The sequence below is a fragment of the Aristolochia californica genome, unplaced genomic scaffold (assembly GCF_029961685.1).
Source record: "Aristolochia californica isolate CCGP_79_NKW_82.1479 unplaced genomic scaffold, dmAriCali1.0.hap1 SCAF_3, whole genome shotgun sequence".
NCBI lineage: Eukaryota > Viridiplantae > Streptophyta > Magnoliopsida > Piperales > Aristolochiaceae > Aristolochia > Aristolochia californica.
Genome location: NW_027181992.1, coordinates 37,364,110 through 37,387,104, shown reverse-complemented (window position 1 = coordinate 37,387,104; position 22,995 = coordinate 37,364,110). Strand labels below are relative to the sequence as shown.

At 32.3% G+C, this 22,995-nt stretch overlaps 1 protein-coding gene across 1 annotated transcript; it reads left to right on the top strand.

Moving 5' to 3' along the window:
- Window positions 1–15,167: 15,167 nt before the first annotated feature.
- LOC137959537 (uncharacterized mitochondrial protein AtMg00860-like) lies at window positions 15,168–16,007 on the top strand. Its single transcript, XM_068806900.1, has 3 exons — window positions 15,168–15,172; window positions 15,233–15,816; window positions 15,931–16,007. Exons 1-3 carry the CDS (start codon window positions 15,168–15,170, stop codon window positions 16,005–16,007), a joined length of 666 nt encoding a protein of 221 aa, XP_068663001.1.
- Window positions 16,008–22,995: the final 6,988 nt, after the last annotated feature.

Sequence of the window (22,995 nt, the reverse complement as noted above, 5' to 3'; positions counted from 1 at the left end):
TCTCAGAAAATTCCATGCTATTAGAGTTGAAGTGGTGGAATTTCGCAAACTTGGATAACAAAACTTTTGTATTCATTTGTGGTGTGTGAATAATTTTTTTTCACTTTTGTTTTGTTTTAAATTTTTTCCCGAACATTTTCAATGTACTGTGACTTATTTGCCTTCTTATACTATTGTTTACTTGAGATAACACAAGTTTATATTTAAGAGAAAAGTAAACTTCTAAAATTGAAATTCACAAATTGAAACAGATATAATTCCAAAAAGTGTCTCTAATTTTTAGGGATTGGAAACTCACTTCAGTTTTTATATCTTAGGTTTTGCAATCATTTGCGTCTTTAACATGCTTCAAGCATGCAATATCCATGTTTAAAACATGAGTTGGATAAATTAGAATTCTCTTTCCCACAAAATTCCATGCTATTAGGGTTGAACTGGTGGAATTTCCCAAACTCTGATAACAAACTGTTCTGTTCATTTGTGGTGTGTGAATAAATTTTCTTCACTTACATTTGTTTTTGTTTTAAATTTTTTTCACTAAAATTTTCGTTTTCTTCTGATCTATTTGCCATGTTATATTTTTGATTACGTGTGATAACTCAAGTTTATATGTAAGAGAAAAGTATACATCTAAAATGGAAATGCGCAAATTTAGATAGAGATAATTCCAAAAAGTGTTTGTAATTTTTAGGGATAGTAAACTCTCTACAGTTTTTTTCATCTTAGGTTTTGCAATCATTTGTGACTTTAACATACTTGAAGCATGCAATGTCCATGTTTAAAACATGTGATGGATCAATTAGAAATCTCTTTCTCACAAAATGCCAAGCTATTAGGGTTGAACTGGTGGAATTACCCAAACTCTGATAACAAAACTTTTGTGTTCATTTGTGGTGTGTGAATATATTTTCTTCACTTACATTTTTTTTTTGTTTTAAATTTTTATCCCTCAAATTTTCATTTTACTGTGATCTATTTGCCTTCTTATATTTTTGTTTACGAGAGATATCTCAAGTTTATATTTAAGAGGTGAGTATACATCTAAAATGGAAATGCACAAATTTAGACAGAGATAATTCCAAAAAGTGTCTATAATTTTTATGGATTGTAAACTTTCTTCAGTTTTTATATCTTAGGTTTTGCAAACAGTTGCATCTTTAACATGTTCAAGGCAAGCAATATCCATGTTTAAAACAAGTGTTGGATCAATTAGAAATATCTTTCTCACAAAATTTCAAGCTATTAGGGTTGAATTAGTGGAATTTTCCAAACTAGGATAACATAACATTTGTGTTCATTTGTGGTGTGTGAATAAATTTTCTTTACTTACGTTTGTTTTTGTTTTAAATTTTTTTCTCTAAAATTTTCTTTTTTCTATGTTCTTTTTTGTTGTCTTATATTTTTTTTTACGAGAGATAACTGAAGTTTATTTTTAAAAGAAAAGTATTCATCTAAAATGGAAATGAACAAATTTAGACAGACATAATTCCAAAAAACGTCTGTAATTTTTAGGGAATGTAAACTCTCTTCAATTTTTATATCGTAGGTTTTGCAATCATTTGCATCTTTAACATGCTTCAAGCATGCAACATCTATGCTCAGAACATGAGTTGGATCAATTAGAAATCTCTTCCACACAAAATTCCATTCTATTAGGGTTGAACTGGTGGAATTTCCCAAACTCAGATAACAAAACTTTTGTGTTTATTTGTGGTGTGTGAATAAATTTTCTTCACTTACTTTGTTTTTGTTTTAAATTTTTTTCTCTAAAATTTTTTTTTACAATGATCTTTTTGCCTTCTTATATTTTTGTTTACGATAAATAACTCAAGTTTATATTTAAGATAAAAAGTATACATCTAAAATGGAAATGCACAAATTTAGAAAGAGATAATTCCAAAAAGTGTCTGTAATTTTTAGGGATTGTAAACTCTCTTCAGTTTTTATATCTAAGGTTTTGCAAACATTTGCGTCTTTAACATGTTTAAGGCATGCAATATCCATGTTTAAAACATGTGTTGGATCAATTAGAAATCTCTTCCTCACAAAATTCCAAGCTATTAGGGTTGAACAGGTGGAATTTTCCAAACTCTGATAACAAAACTGTTCTTTTCATTTGTGGTGTGTGAATAAATTTTCTTCACTTACATTTGTTTTTGTTTTAAATTTTTTTCTCTAAAATTTTTTTTTCTGTGATATGTTTGCCATCTTATATTTTTGATTACGTGAGATAATTGAAGTTTATATGTAAGAGAAAAGTATACATCTAAAATGGAAATGCACAAATTTAGACAGAGATAATTCTAAAAAGTGTCTGTAATTTTTAAGTATTGTAAACTCTCTTCAGTTTTTGTATCTTAGGTTTTGGAATCATTTGCGTCTTTAACATGCTTCAAGCATGCAATATCCATCTTTAAAACATGCCAAGCTATTTGGGTTGAACTGGTGGAATTACCCAAACTATGAGAACAAAACTTTTGTGTTCATTTGTGGAGTGTGAATATATTTTCTTCACTTACAATAGTATTTTTTTTAAATTTTTTTCTCTAAAATTTTCATTTTACTGTGATGTATTTGCCTTCCTATATTTTTGCTTTCGAGAGATAACTAGAGTTTATATTTAAGAGATAAGTATACATCTAAAATGGAAATGCACAAATTTAGACAGAGATAATTCCAAAACGGTAATTTTTTGGGATTGTAAACTCTCTTCAGTTTTTGTATCTTAGGTTTTGCAAACATTTGCATCTTTAACATGTTTAAGGCATGCAATATCCATGTTTAAAAAATGTGTTGGATCAATTAGAAATGTCTTTCTCACAAAATCTCAAGCTATTAGGATTGAATTGGTGAAATTTCCCAAACTAGGATAACAAAATGTTTGTGTTTATTTTTGGTGTGTGAATAAATTTTCTTCACTTACATTTGTTTTTGTTTTATATTTTTTCTCTAAAATTTTCTTTTTTCTATGTTCTTTTTTGTCATCTTATATTTTTGTTTACGAGACGTAACTCAAGTTCATATTTAAGAGAAAAGTATTCATCTAAAATGGAAATGCACAAATTTAGACAGATATAATTCAAATAAGTGTCTGTAATTTTTAGGGATTGTAAACTCTCTTCAGTTCTTATATCTAAGGTTTTACAATCATTTGCATCTTTAACGTGCTTCAAGCATGCCATATCCGTGCTTCAAACATGAGTTGGATCAATTAGAAATATCTTTCCCACAAAATTCCATGCTATTAGGCTTGAACTGGTAGAATTTCCCAAACTCTGATAACAAAACTTTTGTGTTTATTTGTGGTGTGTGAATAAATTTTCTTCACTTACTTTGTTTTTGTTTTAAATTTTTTTCTCAAAAATCTTTTTTTACAATGATCTATTTGCCTTCTAATATTTTTGTTTACAATAGATAACTCAAGTTTATATTTAAGAGAAAAAGTATACATCTAAAATGGAAATGCTCAAATTTAGAAAGAGATAATTCCAAAAAGTGTCTGTAATTTTTAGGGATTGTAAACACTCTTCAATTTTAATATCTTAGGTTTTGCAAAATTTGTGTCTTTAACATGTTTAAGGCATGCAATATCCATGTTTAAAATATTTGTTGGATCAATTAGAAATCTCTTTCTCACAAAATTCCAAGCTATTAGGGTTGAACAGTTGGAATTTCCCAAACTCTGATAACAAAACTGTTCTGTTCATTTGATGTGTGTGAATAAATTTATTTCACTTACATTTGTTTTTATTTTCAATTTTTTTCTCTAAAATTTTCATTTTACTGTGATCTTTTTGCCTTCCTATATTTTTGTTTATGTGAGATAACTCAAGTTTATATTTAAAAGATAAGTATACATCTAAAATGGAAATACAAAAATCTAGACAGAGATAATTCCAAAAAGTGTCTGCAATTTTTAGGGATTGTGAACTCTCTTCAATTTTTATATCTTAGGTTTTGCAAACATTTGCGTCTTTAACATGTTTAAGGCATGCAATCTCCATTTTTAAAACATGTGTTGGATCAATTAGAAATCTCTTTCTCACAAATTTCCAAGCTATTAGGGTTGAATTGGTGGAATTTCCAAAACTTGGATAAAAAAACATTTATGTTCATTTGTGGTGTGTGAAGAAATTTTCTTCAATTACATTTGTTTTTTTAAAAAAAAAATTTCTTTAAAATTTTCTTTTTTCTGTGTTCTTTTTGGTGGTCTTATATTTTTGTTTATGAGAGATAACTCAAGTTTATATTTAAGAGAAAAGTATTCATCTAAAATGGAAATGCACAAATTTAGACAGAGATATTCCCAAAAAGTGTCTGTAATTTTTAGGGATTGTAAACTCTCTTCAGTTTTTATATTTTAGGTTTTGCAATCATTTCCATCTTTAACATGCTTCAAGCATGCAATATCCATGTTTAAAACTTGTGTAGGATCACTTATAAATCTCTTTCTCACAAAATTCCAAGCTATTAGAGTTGAGCTGGTGGAATTTCCCAAATTTGGATAACAAAACTTTTGTGTTTATTTGTGGTGTGTGAATAAATTTTTGTCACTTTTGTTTTGTTTTAAATTTTTTTCCCTAAAATTTTCAATGTACTATGACTTGTTTGCATTCTTATTTTGGTTTTTACGAGAGATAACACAATTTTACAATTAAGACAAAAGTATACATCTAAAATGGAAATGCACAAATTTAGACACAGATAATTCCAAAAAGTGTCAGTAATTTTTAGGGATTGTAAACTCTCTTCAAATTTTATATCTTAGGTTTTGCAATCATTTGCGTCTTTAACATGCTTCAAGCACGCAATATCCATGTTTAAAACATGAGTTGGATCAATTTCAAATCTCTTGCCAAAAAAATTCCAAGCTACTAGGGTTGAACTGGTGGAATTTCTCAAACTCCGATAACAAAACTTTTGTGTTCATTTGTGGTGTGTAAATAAATTTTCTTCACTTACTTTGTTTTTGTTTTAAATTTTTTTCTCTAAATTTTTTTTAACTGTGATCTATTTGCCTTCTTATATTTTTGTTTACGATAGGTAACCCAAGTTTATATTTAAGAGAAAAAGTATACATCTAAAATTGAAATGCACAAATTTGGATACAGATAATTCCAAAAAGTGTCTGTAATTTTTAGGGATTGTAAAGTCTCTATAGTTTTTTTATCTTAGGTTTTGCAAATATTTTCTTCTTTAACATGTTGAAGGCATGATATATCCATGTTTAAAACATGTGTAGGATCAATTAGAAATATCTTTCTCTCAAAATTCCAAGCAATTAGAGTTGAACAGGTGGAATTTCCAAAACTCTGATAACAAAACTATTTTGTTCATTTGTGGTGTGTGAATAAATTTTCTGCACTTACATTTGTTTTTGTTTTCAATTTTTTTCTCTAAAATTTTTGTGTTACTTTGATCTATTTGCCATCTTATATTTTTTATTACATCAGATAACTCAAGTTTATATTTTAGAGAAAAGTATACATCTAAAATGGTGATGCAAAAATTTAGATAGAGATAATTCCAAAAAGTGTCTGTAAATTTTAGGGATTTAAAACTGTCTTCAGTTTTTATATCTTAGGTTCTGCAATTATTTGCATCTTTAAGATGCTTCAAGCTTGCAATATCCATGTTTAAAACATGTGTTGGATCAATTAGAAATCTCTTTCTCACAAAATGCCAAGCTATTAGGGTTGAGCTGGTGGAATTACCCAAACTCTGATAACAAAACTTTTGTGTTCATTTGTGGTGTGTGATTAAATTTTTCTCACTTACTTTGTTTTTGTTTTAAATTTTTTTCTCTAAAATTTTCTTTTTACTATGATCTATTTGTCTTCTTATATTTTTTTGTTACGATAGATAGCTCGAGTTTATATTTAAGGGAAAAGTATACAACAAAATGGAAATGCACAAATTTAGACAGAGATAATTCCAAAAAGTGTCTATAACGTTTAGGGATTGTAAACTCTCTTCAGTTTTTATATCTAAGGTTTTGCAAACATAAGCGTCTTTAACATGTTTAAGGCAGGCAAAATCCATGTTTAAAACATGTGTTGGATCAATTAGAAATCTCTTTCTCACAAAATTCCAAGCTATTAGGGTTGAACTGGTGGAATTTCCCAAACTCTGATAACAAAACTATAATGTTCATTTGTGGTGAGTGAATAAATTTTCTTCACTTACATTTGTTTTTGTTTTAAATTTTTTTCACAAAAATTTTCGTTTTTCTGTGATTTATTTGCATTCTTTTATTTTTGATTACGTGAGATAACTCAAGTTTATATTTAAGAGAAAAGTATACATCTAAAATGGAAATGCACAAATTTAGACCGGGATAATTCCAAAAAGTGTTTGTAATTTTTAGGGATAGTAAACTCTCTTCAATTTTTATATCTTAGGTTTTGCAATCATTTGTGTCTTTAAGATGTTTCAAACATGCAATATCCTTGTTTAAAACATGTGTTGGATCAATTAGAAATCTCTTTCTGATAGAATACCAAGCTATTAGGGTTGAACTGGTGGAATTACCCAAACTCTGATAACAATACTTTTGTGTTCATTTGTGGTGTGTGAATAAATTTTCTTCACTTACATTTGTTTTTGTTTTAAATTTTTTTCTCTAAAACTTTCATTTTACTGTGATCTATTTGCCTTCTTATATTTTTGTTTACGAGAGATAACTCAAGTTTATATTTAAGAGAAAAGTATACATCTAAAATGGAAATGCACAAATTTAGACATAGATAATTCCAAAAAGTGTCTGTAATTTTTAAGGTTTGTAATCTCTCTTCGGTTTTTATATCTTAGGTTTTGCCAACAATGGCGTCTTTAACATGTTGGGCTTGCAATATGCATGTTTAAAACATGTGTTGGATCAATTTGAAATCTCTTTCTCACAAAATTCCAAGCTATTTGGGTTGAACTGGTGGAATTTCCCAAACTTGGATAACAAAACGTTTGTGTTCTTTTGTGGTGTGTGAATAAATTTTCTTCACTTACATTTTTTTTTGTTTTAAATTTTTTTCTCTAAAATTTTCTTTTTTCTGTGTTCAATTTTGCCGTCTTATATTTTTGTTTACGAGAGATAACTCAAGTTTACATTTAGGAGAAAAGTATACATTTAAAATGAAAATGCAAAAATTTAGACAGAGATAATTCCAAAAAGTGTCTGTAATTTTTTGGGATTGTAAACTCTATTCAGTTTTAATATCTTAGGTTTTGCAGTCATTTGCATCTTTAACATGCTACAACCATGCAATATCCATGTTTAAAACACATGTTGGATCAATTAGAAATCTCTTTCTGACAAAATTCCAAGCTATTTGTGTTGAACTGGTGGAATTACCCAAACATGGATAACAAAAATTTTGTGTTCATTTGTGCTGTGTGAATAAATTTTCTTTACTTGTTTTAAATTTTTTTCTCTAAAATTTTGATTTTACTGTGATCTTTTTGCCGTCTTATATTTTTGTTTATGAGAGATAACTGAAGTTTATATTTATGAGAAAAGTATACATCTAAAATGGAAATGCACAAATTTAAACAGAGATAATTCAGAAAAGTGACTATAATTTTTAGGGATTGTAAACTCACTTCAGTTTTTATATCTTATGTTTTGTAATCATTTGCGTCTTTAACATACTTCAAGCATGCAATATCCATGCTTAAAACATGAGTTAGATCAATTAGAAATCTCTTTGTCACAAAATTCCAAGCTATTTAAGTTGAACCGATGGAATTTTCCAAACTTGGATAACAAAACTTTTGTGTTCATTTGTGGTATCTGAATAAATTTTTTTCACTTACTTTGTTTTGTTTTAAATTTTTTCCCTAAAGTTTTCAATGTACTGTGTCTTATTTGCCTCCTTATACTGTTGTTTACGAGAGATAACATAAGTTTATATTTAAGAGAAAAGTATACATTTAAAATGGACATGCACAAATTTAGAGAGACATATTTCCAAAAAGTGACTATAATTTTTAGGGATTGTAAACTCTTTTCAGTTTTTATATCTTAGGTTTTGCAAACATTTGCGTCTTTAACATGTTTCAGGCATGCAATATCCATGTTTAAAACATGTGTTGGATTAGTTAGAAATCTCTTTCTCACAAAACTTCAACCTATTAGGGGTGAACTGGTGGAATTTCCAAAACTTCGATAACAAAACGTTTGTGTTCATTCCTGGTTTGTGAATAAATTTTCTTCACTTACATTATTTTTTTTCTTTCAATTTTTTTCTCAAAAATTTTCTTTTTTCTGTGTTCTATTTTGCCATCTTTTATTTTTGTTTACGAGAGATAACTAGTGTTTATATTTAAGAGAAAAGTATTCATCTAAAATAAAAATCCACAAATTTAGACAGAGATGATTCCAAAAAGTGTCTGTAATTTTTAGGGATTGTAAACTCTCTTCAGTTTTAATATCTTAGGTTTTGCAAACATTTCTATCTTTAACATGTTTAATGCATGCAATATCAATGTTTAAAACATGTGTTGGATCAATTAGAAATCTCTTTCTCACAAAATTCCAAGCTATTAGGGTGGAATAGGTCAAATTTCCCAAATTCTGATAACAAAACTATTCTATTCATTTGTGGTATGTGAATAAATTTTCTTCACTTACATTTGATTTTCTCTAAAATTTTTGTTTTTCTGCGATCTATTTGCCATCTTATATTTTTGATTACGAGAGATAACTCAAGTTTATATTTAAGAGAAAAGTATACATCTAAAATGGAAATGCACAAATTTAGGCAGAGATAATTCCAAAAAGTGTCTGTAATTTTTAGGGATTGTAAACTCTCTTCAGTTTTTATATCTTAGGTTTTGCAAACATTTGCGTCTTTAACATGTTTAAGGCATGCAATATCCGTGTTTAAAACATGTGTTAGATCAATTAGAAATCTCTTTCTCACAAAATGCCAAGCTATTGGGGTTGAACTGGTGGAATTACCCATACTCTGATAACAAAACGTTTGTGTTCATTTGTGGTGTGTGAATAAATTTTCTTCACTTACATTTGTTTTTGTTTTAAATTTTTTTCTCTAAAATTTTTATTTTGCTGTGATCTATTTGCCTTTTTATATTTTTCTTTACAAGAGATAACTTAAGTTTATATTTAAGTGATAAGTATACATCTAAAATGGAAATGCAGAAATTTAGACAGAGATAATTCCAAAAAGTGTCTGTAATTTTTAGGGATTGTAAACTCTCTTCTGTTTTTATATCTTAGGTTGTGAAAACATTTGCGTCTTTAACTTTGTTAAGGCATGCAATATCCACGTTTAAAATACGTGTTGGATTAATTAAAAATCTCTTTCTCACAAAATTCCAACCGATTAGGGTTGAATTGCTAGAATTTCCCTAACTTGGAAAATAAAACGTTTGTGCATTTGTGGTGTGTGAGTAAATTTTCTTCACTTATATTTGTTTTTGTTTTAAATTTTTTTCTCTCAAATTTTCTTTTTTTGGTTTTCTATTTTGTCATCTTATATTTTTGTTTACGAGAGATAACTCAAGTTTATATTGAAGAGAAAAGTATTCATCTAAAATGGAAATGCGCAAATTTAGAAAAAGATAATTCCAAAAACTGTTTGTAATTTTTAGGGATTGTGAACTCTCTTCAGTTTTTATATCTTAGGTTTTGCATGCAATATCCACGTTTAAAACATATGTAGGATCAGTTAGAAATCTCTTTCTCACAAAATTCCAAGCTATTAGAGTTGAACAGGTGGAATTTCTCACACTTGGATAACAAAACGTTTGTGTTCATTTGTGATGTGTGAATAATTTTTCTTTACTTATTATAAATTTTTTTCTCAAAAATTTTTATTTTACTGTGATCTATTTGTCGTCTGATATTTTTTTTTACGAGAGATAACACAAGTTTATATTTAAGACAAAAGTATACATCTTAAATGGAAATGCACAAATTTAGACAGAGATTATTCCAAAAAGTGTCTGTAATTTTTAGGGATTGTAAACTCTCTTCAGTTTTTATATCTTAGGTTTTGCAATCATTGCATCTTTAACATGCTTCAAGCATGCAATATCCAAGTTTAAAACATGTTTAGGATCAACTAGAAATCTCTTTCCCTCAAAATTCCAAGCAATTAGGGTTGAACTGGTGGAATTTCCCAAAGTCTGATAACAAAACTGTTGTGTTCATTTGTGGTGTGTGAATAAAATTTCTTCACTTACTTTGTTTTTGTATTAAATTTTTTACTCTATATTTTTTTTTACTGTGATCTATTTATGTTCTTATATTTTTGTTTTCGATAGATAACTCATTCATATTTAAGAGAAAAGTAAACCTCTAAATTTGAAATGCACAAATTTAGATAGAGATAATTCCAAAAAGTGTCTTTAATTTTTAGGGATTGTAAACTCTCTTCAGTTTTTATATCTTAGGTTTTGCAAACATTTGTGTCTTTAACATGTTTAAAGCATGCAATATCCATGTTTAAAACATGTGTGGGATCAATTAGAAATCTCTTTCTCATAAAATTCCAAGCCATTAGGGTTGAACGTGTGGAATTTCCCAAACTCTGATAACAAAACTATTTTGTTCATTTGTGGTGTGTGAATAAATTTTCTTCACTGACATTTGTTTGTGTTTTAAATTTTTTTCTCTAAATTTTTTTTTTACTATGATATATTTGCTTTCTTATATTTTTGAATACGTGAAATAACTCAAGTTTATATCTAAGAGAAAAGTATACATCTAAAATGGAAATGCACAAATTTAGACAGAGATAATTCCAAAAAGTGTCTGTAATTATTAGGGATTGTAAACTCTCTTCAGTTTTTATATCTTAGGGTTTGCAATCATTTGCGTCTTTAAGATGCTTCAAGCATGCAATATTCTTGTTTAAAACATGTGTTGGATCAATTAGAAATCTCTTTCTCACAAAATGCCACGCTATTTGGGTTGAACTGGTGGAATTACCCAAACTTTGATAACAAAACTTTTGTGTTCATTTGTGGTGTGTGTATAAATTTTGTTCATTTACATTTGTTTTTTTTTTAAATGTTTTTCTTTAAAATTTTCATTTAACTGTGATCTATTTTTCTTCTTATATTTTTGTTTACGAGAGATAACTCAAGTTAATATTTAAGAGAAAAGTATACATCTAAAATGCAAATGCACAAGTTTAGATAGAGATAATTCCAAAAAGTGTCTGTAATTTTTAGGGATTCTGAACTCTCTTCAGCTTTTATATCTTAGGTTTTGCAAACATTTGCGTCTTTAACATGTTTAAGGCATGCAATATCCATGTTTAAAACATGTGTTGGATCAATGACAAATCTCTTTCTAACAAAATTCCAAGCTATTAGGGTTAAACTGGTGGAATTTCCAAAACTTGGATAACAAAATGTTTGTGTTCATTTGTGGTGTGTGAATAAATTGTCTTCACTTACATTAGTTTTTGTTTTAAATTTTTTTATCTAAAATTTTCTTTTTTTAGTGTTCTACTTTGCCGTCTTATATTTTTGTTTACGAGAGATAACTCAAGTTTATATTTAAGAGAAAAGTATACATCTAAAATGGAAATGCACAAATTTAGAAAGATATAATTCCAAAAAATGTCTGTAACTTTTAGGGATTCTAAACTCTCTTCAGTTTTTATATCTTAGGTTTTGCAATCATTTGCGTCTTTAACATGCTTCAACCATGCAATATCCATGTTTAAAACACATGTTGGATCAATTAGAAATCTCTTTCTCACAAAATTCCAAGCTATTAGGGTTGAACTGGTGGAATTTCTCAAACTTTGATAACAAAACTTTTGTGTTCATTTGTGCTACGTGGATAAATTTTCTTTACTTGTTTTAAATTTTTTTCTCTAAAATTTTCCTTTTACTGTGATGTATTTGCCGTCTTATATTTTTGTTTACGAGAGATAACTCAAGTTTATATTTAAGAGAAAAGTATTCATCTAAAATGGAAATGTACAAATTTAGAAATAGATTATTCCAAAAAGTGTCAGTAATTTTTAGGGATTGTAAACTTTCTTCAGTTTTTATATCTTAGGTTATGCAATCATTCTTCAAGCATGCAATATCCAAGTTTAAAACATGTTTAAGATCGACTAGAAATCTCTTTCTCTCAAAATTCTAAGCTATTAGAGTTGAACTGGTGGAATCCTGTGATGGACTCAATAGCACACCGAGTCACTCAGAGGAGGAGACAATGACTCACCATGTCACCTAATTTTACTTTTATTACTTGTGTTGCTTTTAATTTCGAATTTGAATTATTATGTAATAAGACTTGAAGGTAGGGGTATAGTTGGGATTTATAAAATTAAACCTAACCTATCTTGGCGTGAATGACCCTATTTAAAGGGTAAGGAATGACAAATAAGGTAAGTTCGGATTTAGAGTAAAATAGAGTAATTAGGTTATTGCTAGGTTTCCTATCCTAGGGTTCTTGGCTTGAACTATCCTTGGTTGTTTGCTGCATCCATTGGGGAGTCCTTGAGGAGATCTTGGAAGGAAATGGAGTAGCAATCAGCCTTCTCTTCCATGCTGCAATAGTCATCCATCTCTTCCACGAACCAGTAGTGAGGGAAGGAGGATTTGCGTGACCCTTAGCATCAAGAAAGGGATTTTCGAGTTGCTGATTGAAGGAGGTCTTCAAGAGGTATTTTTATCTATCTTTTCCAAGTTTAGAAGAGTTAGAGACTGCCCTCTTTACATTCAGCATTGGTAGTTGCATGAATTCAGAAACCCTACTCATTCACGTGAGGTATAAATTGAGGTTTCATAATTGGATCCTTAAAACAGTCTCTTGAGTGAATTGGTGCATCTATAATTGATAAAAGGAAACTCCTTTTCAATTATAGCGTGTGAGGGAAGAAAAAGAGAGTTTCTTTTCAAAAAAACGTGTTAAGAAACCCTCTAACAGTGCTGGATCCTTATTTGACTCGCCGAGTTACTAGATCCACGGCTAGGGACCATAACAACTTGGTATCAGAGCAGGGTAACCCGGCAGATATCAGCAGCCATGAATTGCTTGAAGCTATCCTCAAAGGCAATGCTGATAATGAGAAAAGATTTGCTGAATTGGAGGAGACGTTCTCTAAGGTTGATATCGTTATGGAGACCTTGAATGGAATAATGGACAGCATGGAGACTGGTCTGACTACTGGAAGGAACACAACTCCAGAGCAAAGAGGAGGGGACCTTTCATATAACAGAGGGGGAGATGATTTTACGAGGTGCACGAGTTTCTCTGGCCAGCAAGGACCCTTCATCCCAGGGGGGACCCTTCAACCAGGGGGGAGGCACTGTACCAGGCCAGCAAGGACCCTTCATCCCGGGGGGACCCTTCCACCACGAAGGAGGCACAGTACCTAGGTACACTAAATTTGAATTTCCCACTTATAATGGGTCAGAAGACCCTTTGGTATGGCTATATCGTTGCGAAAATTTTTTTGCCCATCAAAGAGTACTAGCGTATGATAAAGTGGGGATGGCTGTTTTCAACTTACTGGGAGAAGCACAACCCTGGTATCAGCAAGTTGAGGCGGATAGACCAGTTGTGGAGTGGGAAGAATTTAAGAATTTATGCTCTCTTCGTTTTGGTCCTCCGGCATACAGGAATCCCTTGGGTGATTTGGTTCTGTTATGACAAACTCATTCCGTGGAGCAATATCAGAAATTTTTCCAGGAAAATTTAGCATGAGCAAACGGTATGGTATGAATGGACCAACAAGTGGCGTTATTTACAGTAGGCCTGACGGAGGCGTTCAAGCTTGAGGTGGAGCTCTATGCACCGATTACATTATCACACGCGATGAATATTGCCCGTGCTTTAGAACTACGGCAGAAGGCCCTGCACAAACGACCCTCATGGTCAGGGGAGAGGAGCACTTCCTCCACCTGGCAGAGTAGAGGCAATTATAATCAGGGGTTTCAGACCATAATACCTCCTCCCAGACACACTCCGAGCACCACTTTACTAGGGGATACGAAATCGAGCAATCATCCACCTCGGTACATAAAGAAATTGACAAGTGCTGAGATGATGGAGAGGCGGTCCAAAAATCTGTGTTACAATAGTGATGAACCATATCGGGTTGGTCATCAGTGCAAAAGATTGTTTTTAATTGATACGGTTGAAGATGATGATATCGAGGTGAGCGAGGATATGACAGAGGAAGCACCACCGGAAATTTCCTTACACGCAATTACTGGGCAAAAGTCACCCCAAACCATGCAAGTCAAAGCTCAGATCTTCGATCGGGAACTCGTGGGCCTAGTGGACTCGGGGAGCACCCACAATTTTCTTAGTTTGACGGCAGCCCAGCCCCTGCAGTTACAGATTCTTCCCCATCCGACAGCCATAGTCTCAGTGGCCAATGGGGAGAAGGTTCCTAGCTACGGAATCAGCAAGGCGGTAAATTTTACTATTGGTACTACTTTGTTTCATGCTGAGTTTTTTGTTATTCCTCTGGCTGGTTTTGATATGGTATTGGGAATCAAATGGTTACAAACGTTGGGACCCATTTTGTGGGACTTTTCTGCATTAACAATGAGTTTTGTCCTACGTGGTAGCCAAGTGCTCATACAAGGAAGTCATACAAAAACACAGCAACACATTCATTCTCTGACTGCCCCGGATAATTCAGCAGGCAGTATTGATGGCATGATTGATGAGTTCTCCGACCTTTTCTGTGAGCCTACAGGGCTCCCCCCGCTCAGACAATGTGATCACCGTATATGTTTGAAACCAGGGTCAGATGTGGTAGTTGTTCGTCCGTATTGGTACCCTCACCTCCAGAAAGATGAGATTGAAAGACAGTGTCAGGCGATGCTACAACAGGGCCTTATTCACAGCAGTAGGTCCCCCTTCTTTTCACCAATTCTGCTCGTGAAGAAACATGATGGGACTTGGCGCTTTTGTGTTGATTATCGTGAGTTGAATGGGCTGATAGTAAAAGAAAAATTTCCCATTCCGGTGGTGGAGGAGCTCCTCGATGAGCTACATGGATCGTGGGTCTTCACAAAATTAGACTTATGGTCTGGGTATCATCAGATTCGCATGCATCCAGCAGATATTGAAAAGATGACATTCTGAACACATCACGGCCACTTTGAATTTGTGGTCATGCCTTTTGGGCTATCAAATGCTCCTTCTACTTTCCAAGCGCTGATGAATGAGGTATTTAGCTCTTACCTTCGGAAATTCGTTCTTGTTTTTTTTATGATATACTCATAATAGCAAATCTCGAGATGGCCACTTAGCACATTTGAGAATTGTATTTGATTTATTGCGAGCACACCAATTATATTTGAAGAAGTCCAAATGCTCATTTGGGGCATCTCATGTTGCTTACCTGGGCCACATTATTTCCCATGAGGGGGTCACTATTGATCCCGAGAAGATTCAGGCCATTAGTGAGTGGCCACAGCCTCAATCTTGCTCAGCAGTACGCGGATTCTTGGGTTTGGCAGGCTATTACCAGAAATTTATTCAGAGTTTTGATCCGTTGGCACCACCTTTGACAAACCTCCTTAAAAAGAATTCTTTTCAGTGGAACGAGGAGGCTTCCACGGCATTTGACGCACTCAAGAATGCTCTTGCATCTACACGAGTGTTACAGCTTCCAAATTTTGATGACTTGTTTGTGATAGAATGTGATGCTTCTGGTGGGGGCATTGGGGTTGTGTTGCATCAGAACTCCCACCCCATTGCTTATTTCAGTCGACAGTTGGCCTCTTGTTATCAGAAATTGGCTGCATATGAATGCGAGCTGATCAGGTTGGCCAAGGCGGTCCAACACTGGTGGCCATATGTATGGGGACGTACTTTTCTCATCCGCACTGATCATTATAGTCTCAAGTTCTTACTTGAGTAGCGTCTCATGACGTCACCACAACAGCATTAGATTAGTAAGTTGATGGGCTTTGATTTCTCAGTGGAGTATCGTGCGGGTAGATTAAACAAGGTGGTGGATGCCTTGTCCATACGTTTTGAACATCAGCAACTCGTCTAGGCCATCAGCCAGCCGCGTTTTCTCATTCTAGACATGGTTCGTGATGCGCATGCCACACTTCCAGCACTACAGGAGATGCACAGAAAAATTTCCAATGGGGAGATGGATTCTAAGTGGTCCATTCAGGATTCACTAATTTGCTATAAGCAGCGGATTTACCTTCCGACCACGTCCGAGTTGATTCCAGCCATTCTCTCAGCTTATCACGATTCTACCCATGAGGGGTTACAGAAGACATTGTGGCGTATTCGGGCGGATTTGTATTGGCCGACTATGAAGTTCTCCATTACTGCATATGTCTCTGATTGTCAAGTATGTCAAAGGAACAAATCAGATCATTTGAGTCCTGCAGGTCTTCTCCAGCCTCTCGCTTTCCCTACTCAGGTATGGGCAGATATTTCAATGAACTTCGTGGAGGGTCTTCCCCTCTCAGCCGAGAAGTCTGTTTTGTTTGTGGTGGTTGATCGCTTTTCCAAGTATGGTCATTTTATTCCGATGGCTCACCCCTACAAGGCACTTCGCGTGGCTTAGACCTTCTTGGAGCATATTGTACGCTTACATGGCATTCCTGAATCTATTGTGAGTGACCGGGACACAATTTTCATGAGTACTTTCTGGTGGGAACTGTTTCGACTGAGTGGCACGCAATTGAAATTTTTGTCCGCATATCACCCTCAAACGGATTGCCAAACCGAGGTGGTTAATCGGACCATCGAGATGTATCTGCAGTGCTTAGTGGGAGATCAACCAAAACAGTGGGTTCAATGGCTACCCTGGGCAGAATACTATTATAACACTTCATTCCACTCGGTCTTACAGTCCTCTCCTTTCCGGGTTCTTTATGGGAGGGACCCCCCGAGGCTTCTCTCTTATACCAGAGGCACCACCCGCATGGATGCCATTGATGAGGCACTCATGGATCGAGATCAGGTGTTGAAGACGTTTACAGACCGGCTACAAAAGGCTCAGGATTGGAGGACTATGGCTTACAACAAGAGCCACCGGGATGTCTCATACGCAGTTGGGGACTATGTGTGGCTACGTCTTCGGCAGTACCGACAGCACTCTCTCGCCGGGCCAGCGCGCCATAAGCTATCCCCCAAGTACTTTGGGCCCTTTACCATTATTCGACGAGTCGGGCAGGTGGCGTATCAACTAAAGTTGTCGGGCACAGCGAAGCTGCATGATGTGTTTCATGTCTCACTACTGAAACCTCACAAGGGGGCCAGCCCCTTCTTCTCCACCGTTCCTTCCTCCAGTGGACAATGGCCACGTCATACTGACACCCTACACGGTGTTATGGGCGCGTGTGACGAATGACCAGTGGGACATCCTCGTGCAGTGGACCGCTACAGACCCCGAGGCAGCGACATGGCAGCGGTAAGAGACCTTCAAACAGGTCTATCCAGCTTACGAGCTTGGGGACAAGCTCTTTCTCCAAGGGGAAGCAGATGTTATGGACTCAATAGCACACCGAGTCACTCAGAGGAGGAGACAATGACTCACCAAGTCACCTAATTTTACTTTTATTACTTGTGTTGCTTTTAATTTCGAATTTGATTGATTATGTAATAAGACTTGAAGGTAGGGGTATAGTTGGGATTTATAAACCTAACCCTAACCTATCTTGGCGTGAATGACCCTATTTAAAGGATAAGGAATGAGAAATAAGGTAAGTTCGGATTTAGAGTAAAATAGAGTAATTAGGTTCTTGCTAGGTTCCCTATCCTAGGGTTCTTAGTTTGAACTATCCTTGGTTGTTTGCTACATGCATTGGGGAGTCTTTGAGGAGATCTTGGAAGGAAAAGGAGGAGCAATCAACCTTCTCTTCCATGCTGCAATAGTCATCCATCTCTTCCATGAACCAGCAGTGAGGGAAGGAGGATTTGCGTGAGCCTTAGCATCAAGAAAGGGATTTTCGAGTTGCTGATTGAAGGAGGTCTTCAAGAGGTATTTTTATCTATCTTTTCCAATTTTAGAAGAGCTAGAGACTGCCCTCTTTACATTCAGCATTGGTAGTTGCATGAATTCAGAAACCCGACTAATTGACGTGAGGTATAAAGTGGGGTTTCATAATTGGATCCTTAAAATAGTCTTTTGAGTGAATTGGTGCATCTATAATTGATAAAAGGAAACTCCTTTTCAATTATAACGTGTCAGGGAAGAAAAAGAGAGTTTCTTTTCACAAAAACGTATTAAGAAACCCTCTAACAGTGCTGGATCCTTATTTGACTCGCCGAGTTACTAGATCCATGGCTAGGGACCATAACACTTCCCAAACTTGGATAAATAAACTTTTGTGTTCATTTGTGGTGTGTGAATAAATTTTCTTCACTGACTTTTGTTTTGTTTTCAATTTTTTTCCATAAAATTTTCAATGTAGAGTGAGTTATTTGCCTTCTTATACTGTTGTTTACGAGAGATAACACAAGTTTATATTTCAGAGAAAAGTATACATCTAAAATGGCAATGCACAAATTTAGACAGAGATAATTCTAAAAAGTGTCTGTAACTTTTAGGGATTGTAAACTCTCTTCAATTTTTATATCTTAGGTTTTGCAAACATTTGCGTCTTTAACATGTTTAAGGCATGCAATATCCATGTTTAAAACATGTGTTGGATCAATTAGAAATATCTTTCTCACAAAATTCCAGGCTATTAGGGTTGAACTGGTAGAATTTCCCAAACACTTATAACAAAATTATTCTGTCAATTTGTGGTGTGTGAATAAATTTTCTTCACTTACAATTGTTTTTGTTTTAAATTTTTTTCAATAAAAACTTTCGTTTTAATGTGTCTATTTGCCTTCTTATATTTTTTATTACGTAAGATAATTCAAATTTATATTTAAGAGAAAAGTGTACATCTAAAATGGAAATGCACAAATTTAGTCAGAGATAATTCCAAAAAGTGTCTGTAATTTTTAGGGATTGTAAACTCTCTTCAGTTTTTATATCTTAGGTTTTGCAAACATTTGCATCTTTAACATGTTTAAGGCATGCAATATCCATGTTTAAAACATGTGTAGGATCAATTTGAAATCTCTTTCTCAAAAAATTCCAAGCAAATAGGGTTGAACTGGTGGAATTTCCCAAACTTGGATAACAAAACATTTGTGTGCATTTGTGGTGTGTGAATAAATTTTCTTCACTTACATTTTTTTTTGTTTTAAATTTTTTTCTCTAAAATTTTCATTTTACTGTGATCTATTTGCCATCTTATATTTTTGATTATGTGAGATTACTGAAATTTATATTTAAGAGAAAAGTATACTTCTAAAATGGAAAGGCACAAATTTAGACAGAGATAATTCCAAAAAGTATTTATAATTTTTAAGTAATTTAAACTCTCTTTAGTTTTTATATCTTAGGTTTTGCAATCATTTGCGTCTTTACCATGCTTCAAGCATGCAATATCGAAGTTTAAAACATGTGTTGGATCAATTAGAAATTTCTTTCTCAACAAATGCCAGCCTATTAGGGTTGAACTGGTGGAATAACCCAAACTCTGATAACAAAACTTTTGTGTTCATTTGTGGTGTGTGAATAAATTTTCTTCACTTACATTTTTTTTTTAATTTCTCTAAAATTTTTATTTTACTCTGATCTATTTGCTTTCTTATATTTTTTTTTAAGAGAGATAACTAATGTTTAATTTTAAGAGAAAATTATACATCTAAATGGAAATTCAAAAAAGTGTCTATAATTTTTAGGGATTGTAAACACTCTTCAGTTTTTATATCTTAGGTTTTGAAAACATTTGCGTCTTTAACATGTTTAAGGCATGCAATATCCATGTTTAAAACATGTGTTGGATCAAATAGAAATCTCTTTCTCACAAAAATCCAAGCTATTCGGGTTGAACTGATGGAATTTCCCAAACTTGGACAACAAAATGTTTGTGTTCATTTGTGGTGTGAGAATAAATTTTCTTCACTTACATTTGTTTTTGTTTAAAAAATTTTTCTCTAAAATTTTCTTTTTTCTGTGTTCTATTTTGCCGTCTTATATTTTTGTTTTCGAGAGATAACTCAAATTTATATTTAAGAGAAAAGTATACATCTAAATTGGAAATGCAAAAATTTAGAGATAATTCCAAAAAAGTGTCTGTAATTTGTAGGGATTGTAAACTCTCTTCAGATTTTATATCTTAGGTTTTGCAATCATTTGCGTCTTTAACATGCTTCAACCATTCAATATCCATGTTTAAAACACATGTTGGATCAATTAGAAATCTCTTTCTCACAAAATTCCAAGCTATTAAGGTTGTACTGGTGGAATTTTCCAAACTTGGATAGTTAAACTTTTGTGTTCATTTGTGCTTTGTGAATAAATTTACTTTACTTTTTTAAAAAAAATTTCTTTAAAATTTTCGTTTTACTATGATCTATTTACCGTCTTATATTTTTGTTTATGAGAGATAACTCAAGTTTATATATAAGAGAAAAGTATACATCTAAAATGGAAATGCACAAATTTAGAAAGAGATAATTCCTCTATAATTTTTAGAGATTGTAAACACTCTTAACTTTTTATATCTTAGGTTTTGCAAACATTTGCGTCTTTAACATGTTTAAGGCATGCAATATCCATGTTTAAAAATGTGGTGGACCAATTAGAAATCGCTTTCTCACAAAATTCCAATCTATTAAGGTTGAACTAGTGGAATTTCCCAAACCTGGATAACAAAACTTTTGTGTTCATTTGTGGTGTGTGATTAAATTTTTTTCACTTATGTTTTGCTTTAAATTTTTTTCCCAAAAATTTTCAATGTCCTGTGTCTTATTCGCCTTCTTATACTGTTGTTTACGAGAGATAACACAAATTTATATTTCAAAGAAAAGTATACATCTAAAATGGAAATGCACAAATTTAGAGAGACATATTTCCAAAAAGTGACTATAATTTTTAGGGATTGTAAACTCTCTTCAGTTTTTATATCTCAGGTTTTCCAATCATTTTCGTCTTTAACATGCTTCAAACATGCAATATCCTTGTTTAAAACATGTGTTGGATCAATTAGAAATCTCTTTCACACAAAATTCGAAGCTATTAGGGTTGAACTGGTGGAATTTCCCAAACTCTGATAACAAAACTATTGTGTTCATTTATGGTGTGTGAATAAATTTTCTTCACTAACTTTCTTTTTGTTTTAAATTTTTTTCTCTAAATTTTTTTTTTACAGTGATCTATTTGACTTCTTATATATTTGATTATGATAGATAACACAAGTTTATATTTAAGACAAAAAGTAAACATCTAAAATGGAAATGCACAAATTTAGACAGAGATAATTCCAAAAAGTGTTAGTAATTTTTAGGGATTGTAAACTCTCTTCAATTTTATATCTAAGGTTTTTCAAACATTTGGGTCTTTAACATGTTTAAGGCATGCAATATCCATGTTTAAAACATGTGTTGGATCAATTAGAAATCTCTTTCTCACAAAATTTCAATCAATTAGGGTTGAACTGGTGGAAATTCCCAAACTCTGATAACAAAACTATTCTGTTCATTTATGGTGTGTGAATAAATTTTCTTCACTTACATTTGTTTTTGTTTTAAAATTTTTTCTGTAACATTTTTCGTTTTACTGTGATCTATTTAGCATCTTATATTTTTTATTTCGTGAGATTACTGAAGTTTATATTTAAGAGAAAAGTATATATCTAAAATGCAAATGCACAAATTTAGACAACGATAATTTCAAAAAGTGTTTGAAATGTTTAGGGATTGTAAACTCTCTTCAGTTTTTATATATTAGGTTTTGCAATCATTTCATCTTTAACATGCATAAAGCATACAATGTCCATGTTTAAAACATGTGTTGGAACAATTAGAAATCTCTTTCTCACAAAATGCCAAACTATTAGGGTTGAACTGGTGGAATTACCCAAACTCTGATAACAAAACTTTTGTGTTCATTTGTGGTGTGTGAATAAATTGTTTTCCCTTACATTTGTTTTTATTTAAAAAAAATTCTCTAAAATTTTCATTTTACTGTGATCTATTTGCCTTCTTATATTTTTCATTACGTGAGATAACTCAAGTTTATATTTAAGATAAATGTATACATCTAAAATGCAAATGCGCAAATTTAGACAGAGGTAATTCCAAAAAGTGTCTATAATTTTTAGGGATTGTAAACTCTCTTCAGATTTTATATCTTAGGTTTTGCAAACATTTGCATCTTTAACATGTTTAAGGCATGCAATATCCATGTTTAAAACATGTGTTGGATCAATTAAAAATCTCTTTCTCACAAAATGCCAAACTATTATGGTTGAACTAGTGGAATTTCCCAAACTCTGATTACAAAACTATTCTCTTCATTTGTGGTGTGAGAATAAATTTTTTTCACTTACTTTTGTTTTTGTTTTAAATTTTTTTCTCTAAATTTTTCATTTTACTGTGATCTATTTGCCTTCTTATATTTTTCATTACGTGAGATAACTCAAGTTTATATTTTAGAGAAAAGTATACATCTAAAATGCAAATGTGCAAATTTAGACAGAGATAATTCCAAAAAGTGTCTGTAATTTTCAGGGATTGTAAACTGTCTTCAAATTTTATATGTTAGGTTTTGCAAACATTTGCATCTTTAACATGTTTAAGACATGCAATATCCATGTTTAAAACATGTGTTGGATCAATTACAAATCTCTTTCTCACAAAATGTCAAACTATTAGGGTTGAACTGGTGGAATTTCCCAAACTCTGATTACAAAACTATTTTGTTCATTTATGGTGTGCGAATAAATTTTCTTCATTTACATTTGTTTTTGTTTTAAATTTTTTCTCTAAATTTTTTTTTTTACTGTGATCTATTTGCCATCCTATATTTTTTATTACGTGAGATAACTTAAGTTTATATTTCAGTGAAAAGTATACATCTAAAATGCAAATGCACAAATTTAGACAGAGATAATTCCAAAAAGTGAATGTAATTTTTAGGGATTGTAAACTCTCTTCAGTTTTTATATCTTATG

Coding starts and splice junctions, on each gene's coding strand:
- LOC137959537 (XM_068806900.1), top strand. Junction 15,817..15,930: donor GTGGCCATATGTATGGGGAC/GTACTTTTCTCA, acceptor TTGATTTCTCAG/TGGAGTATCGTGCGGGTAGA.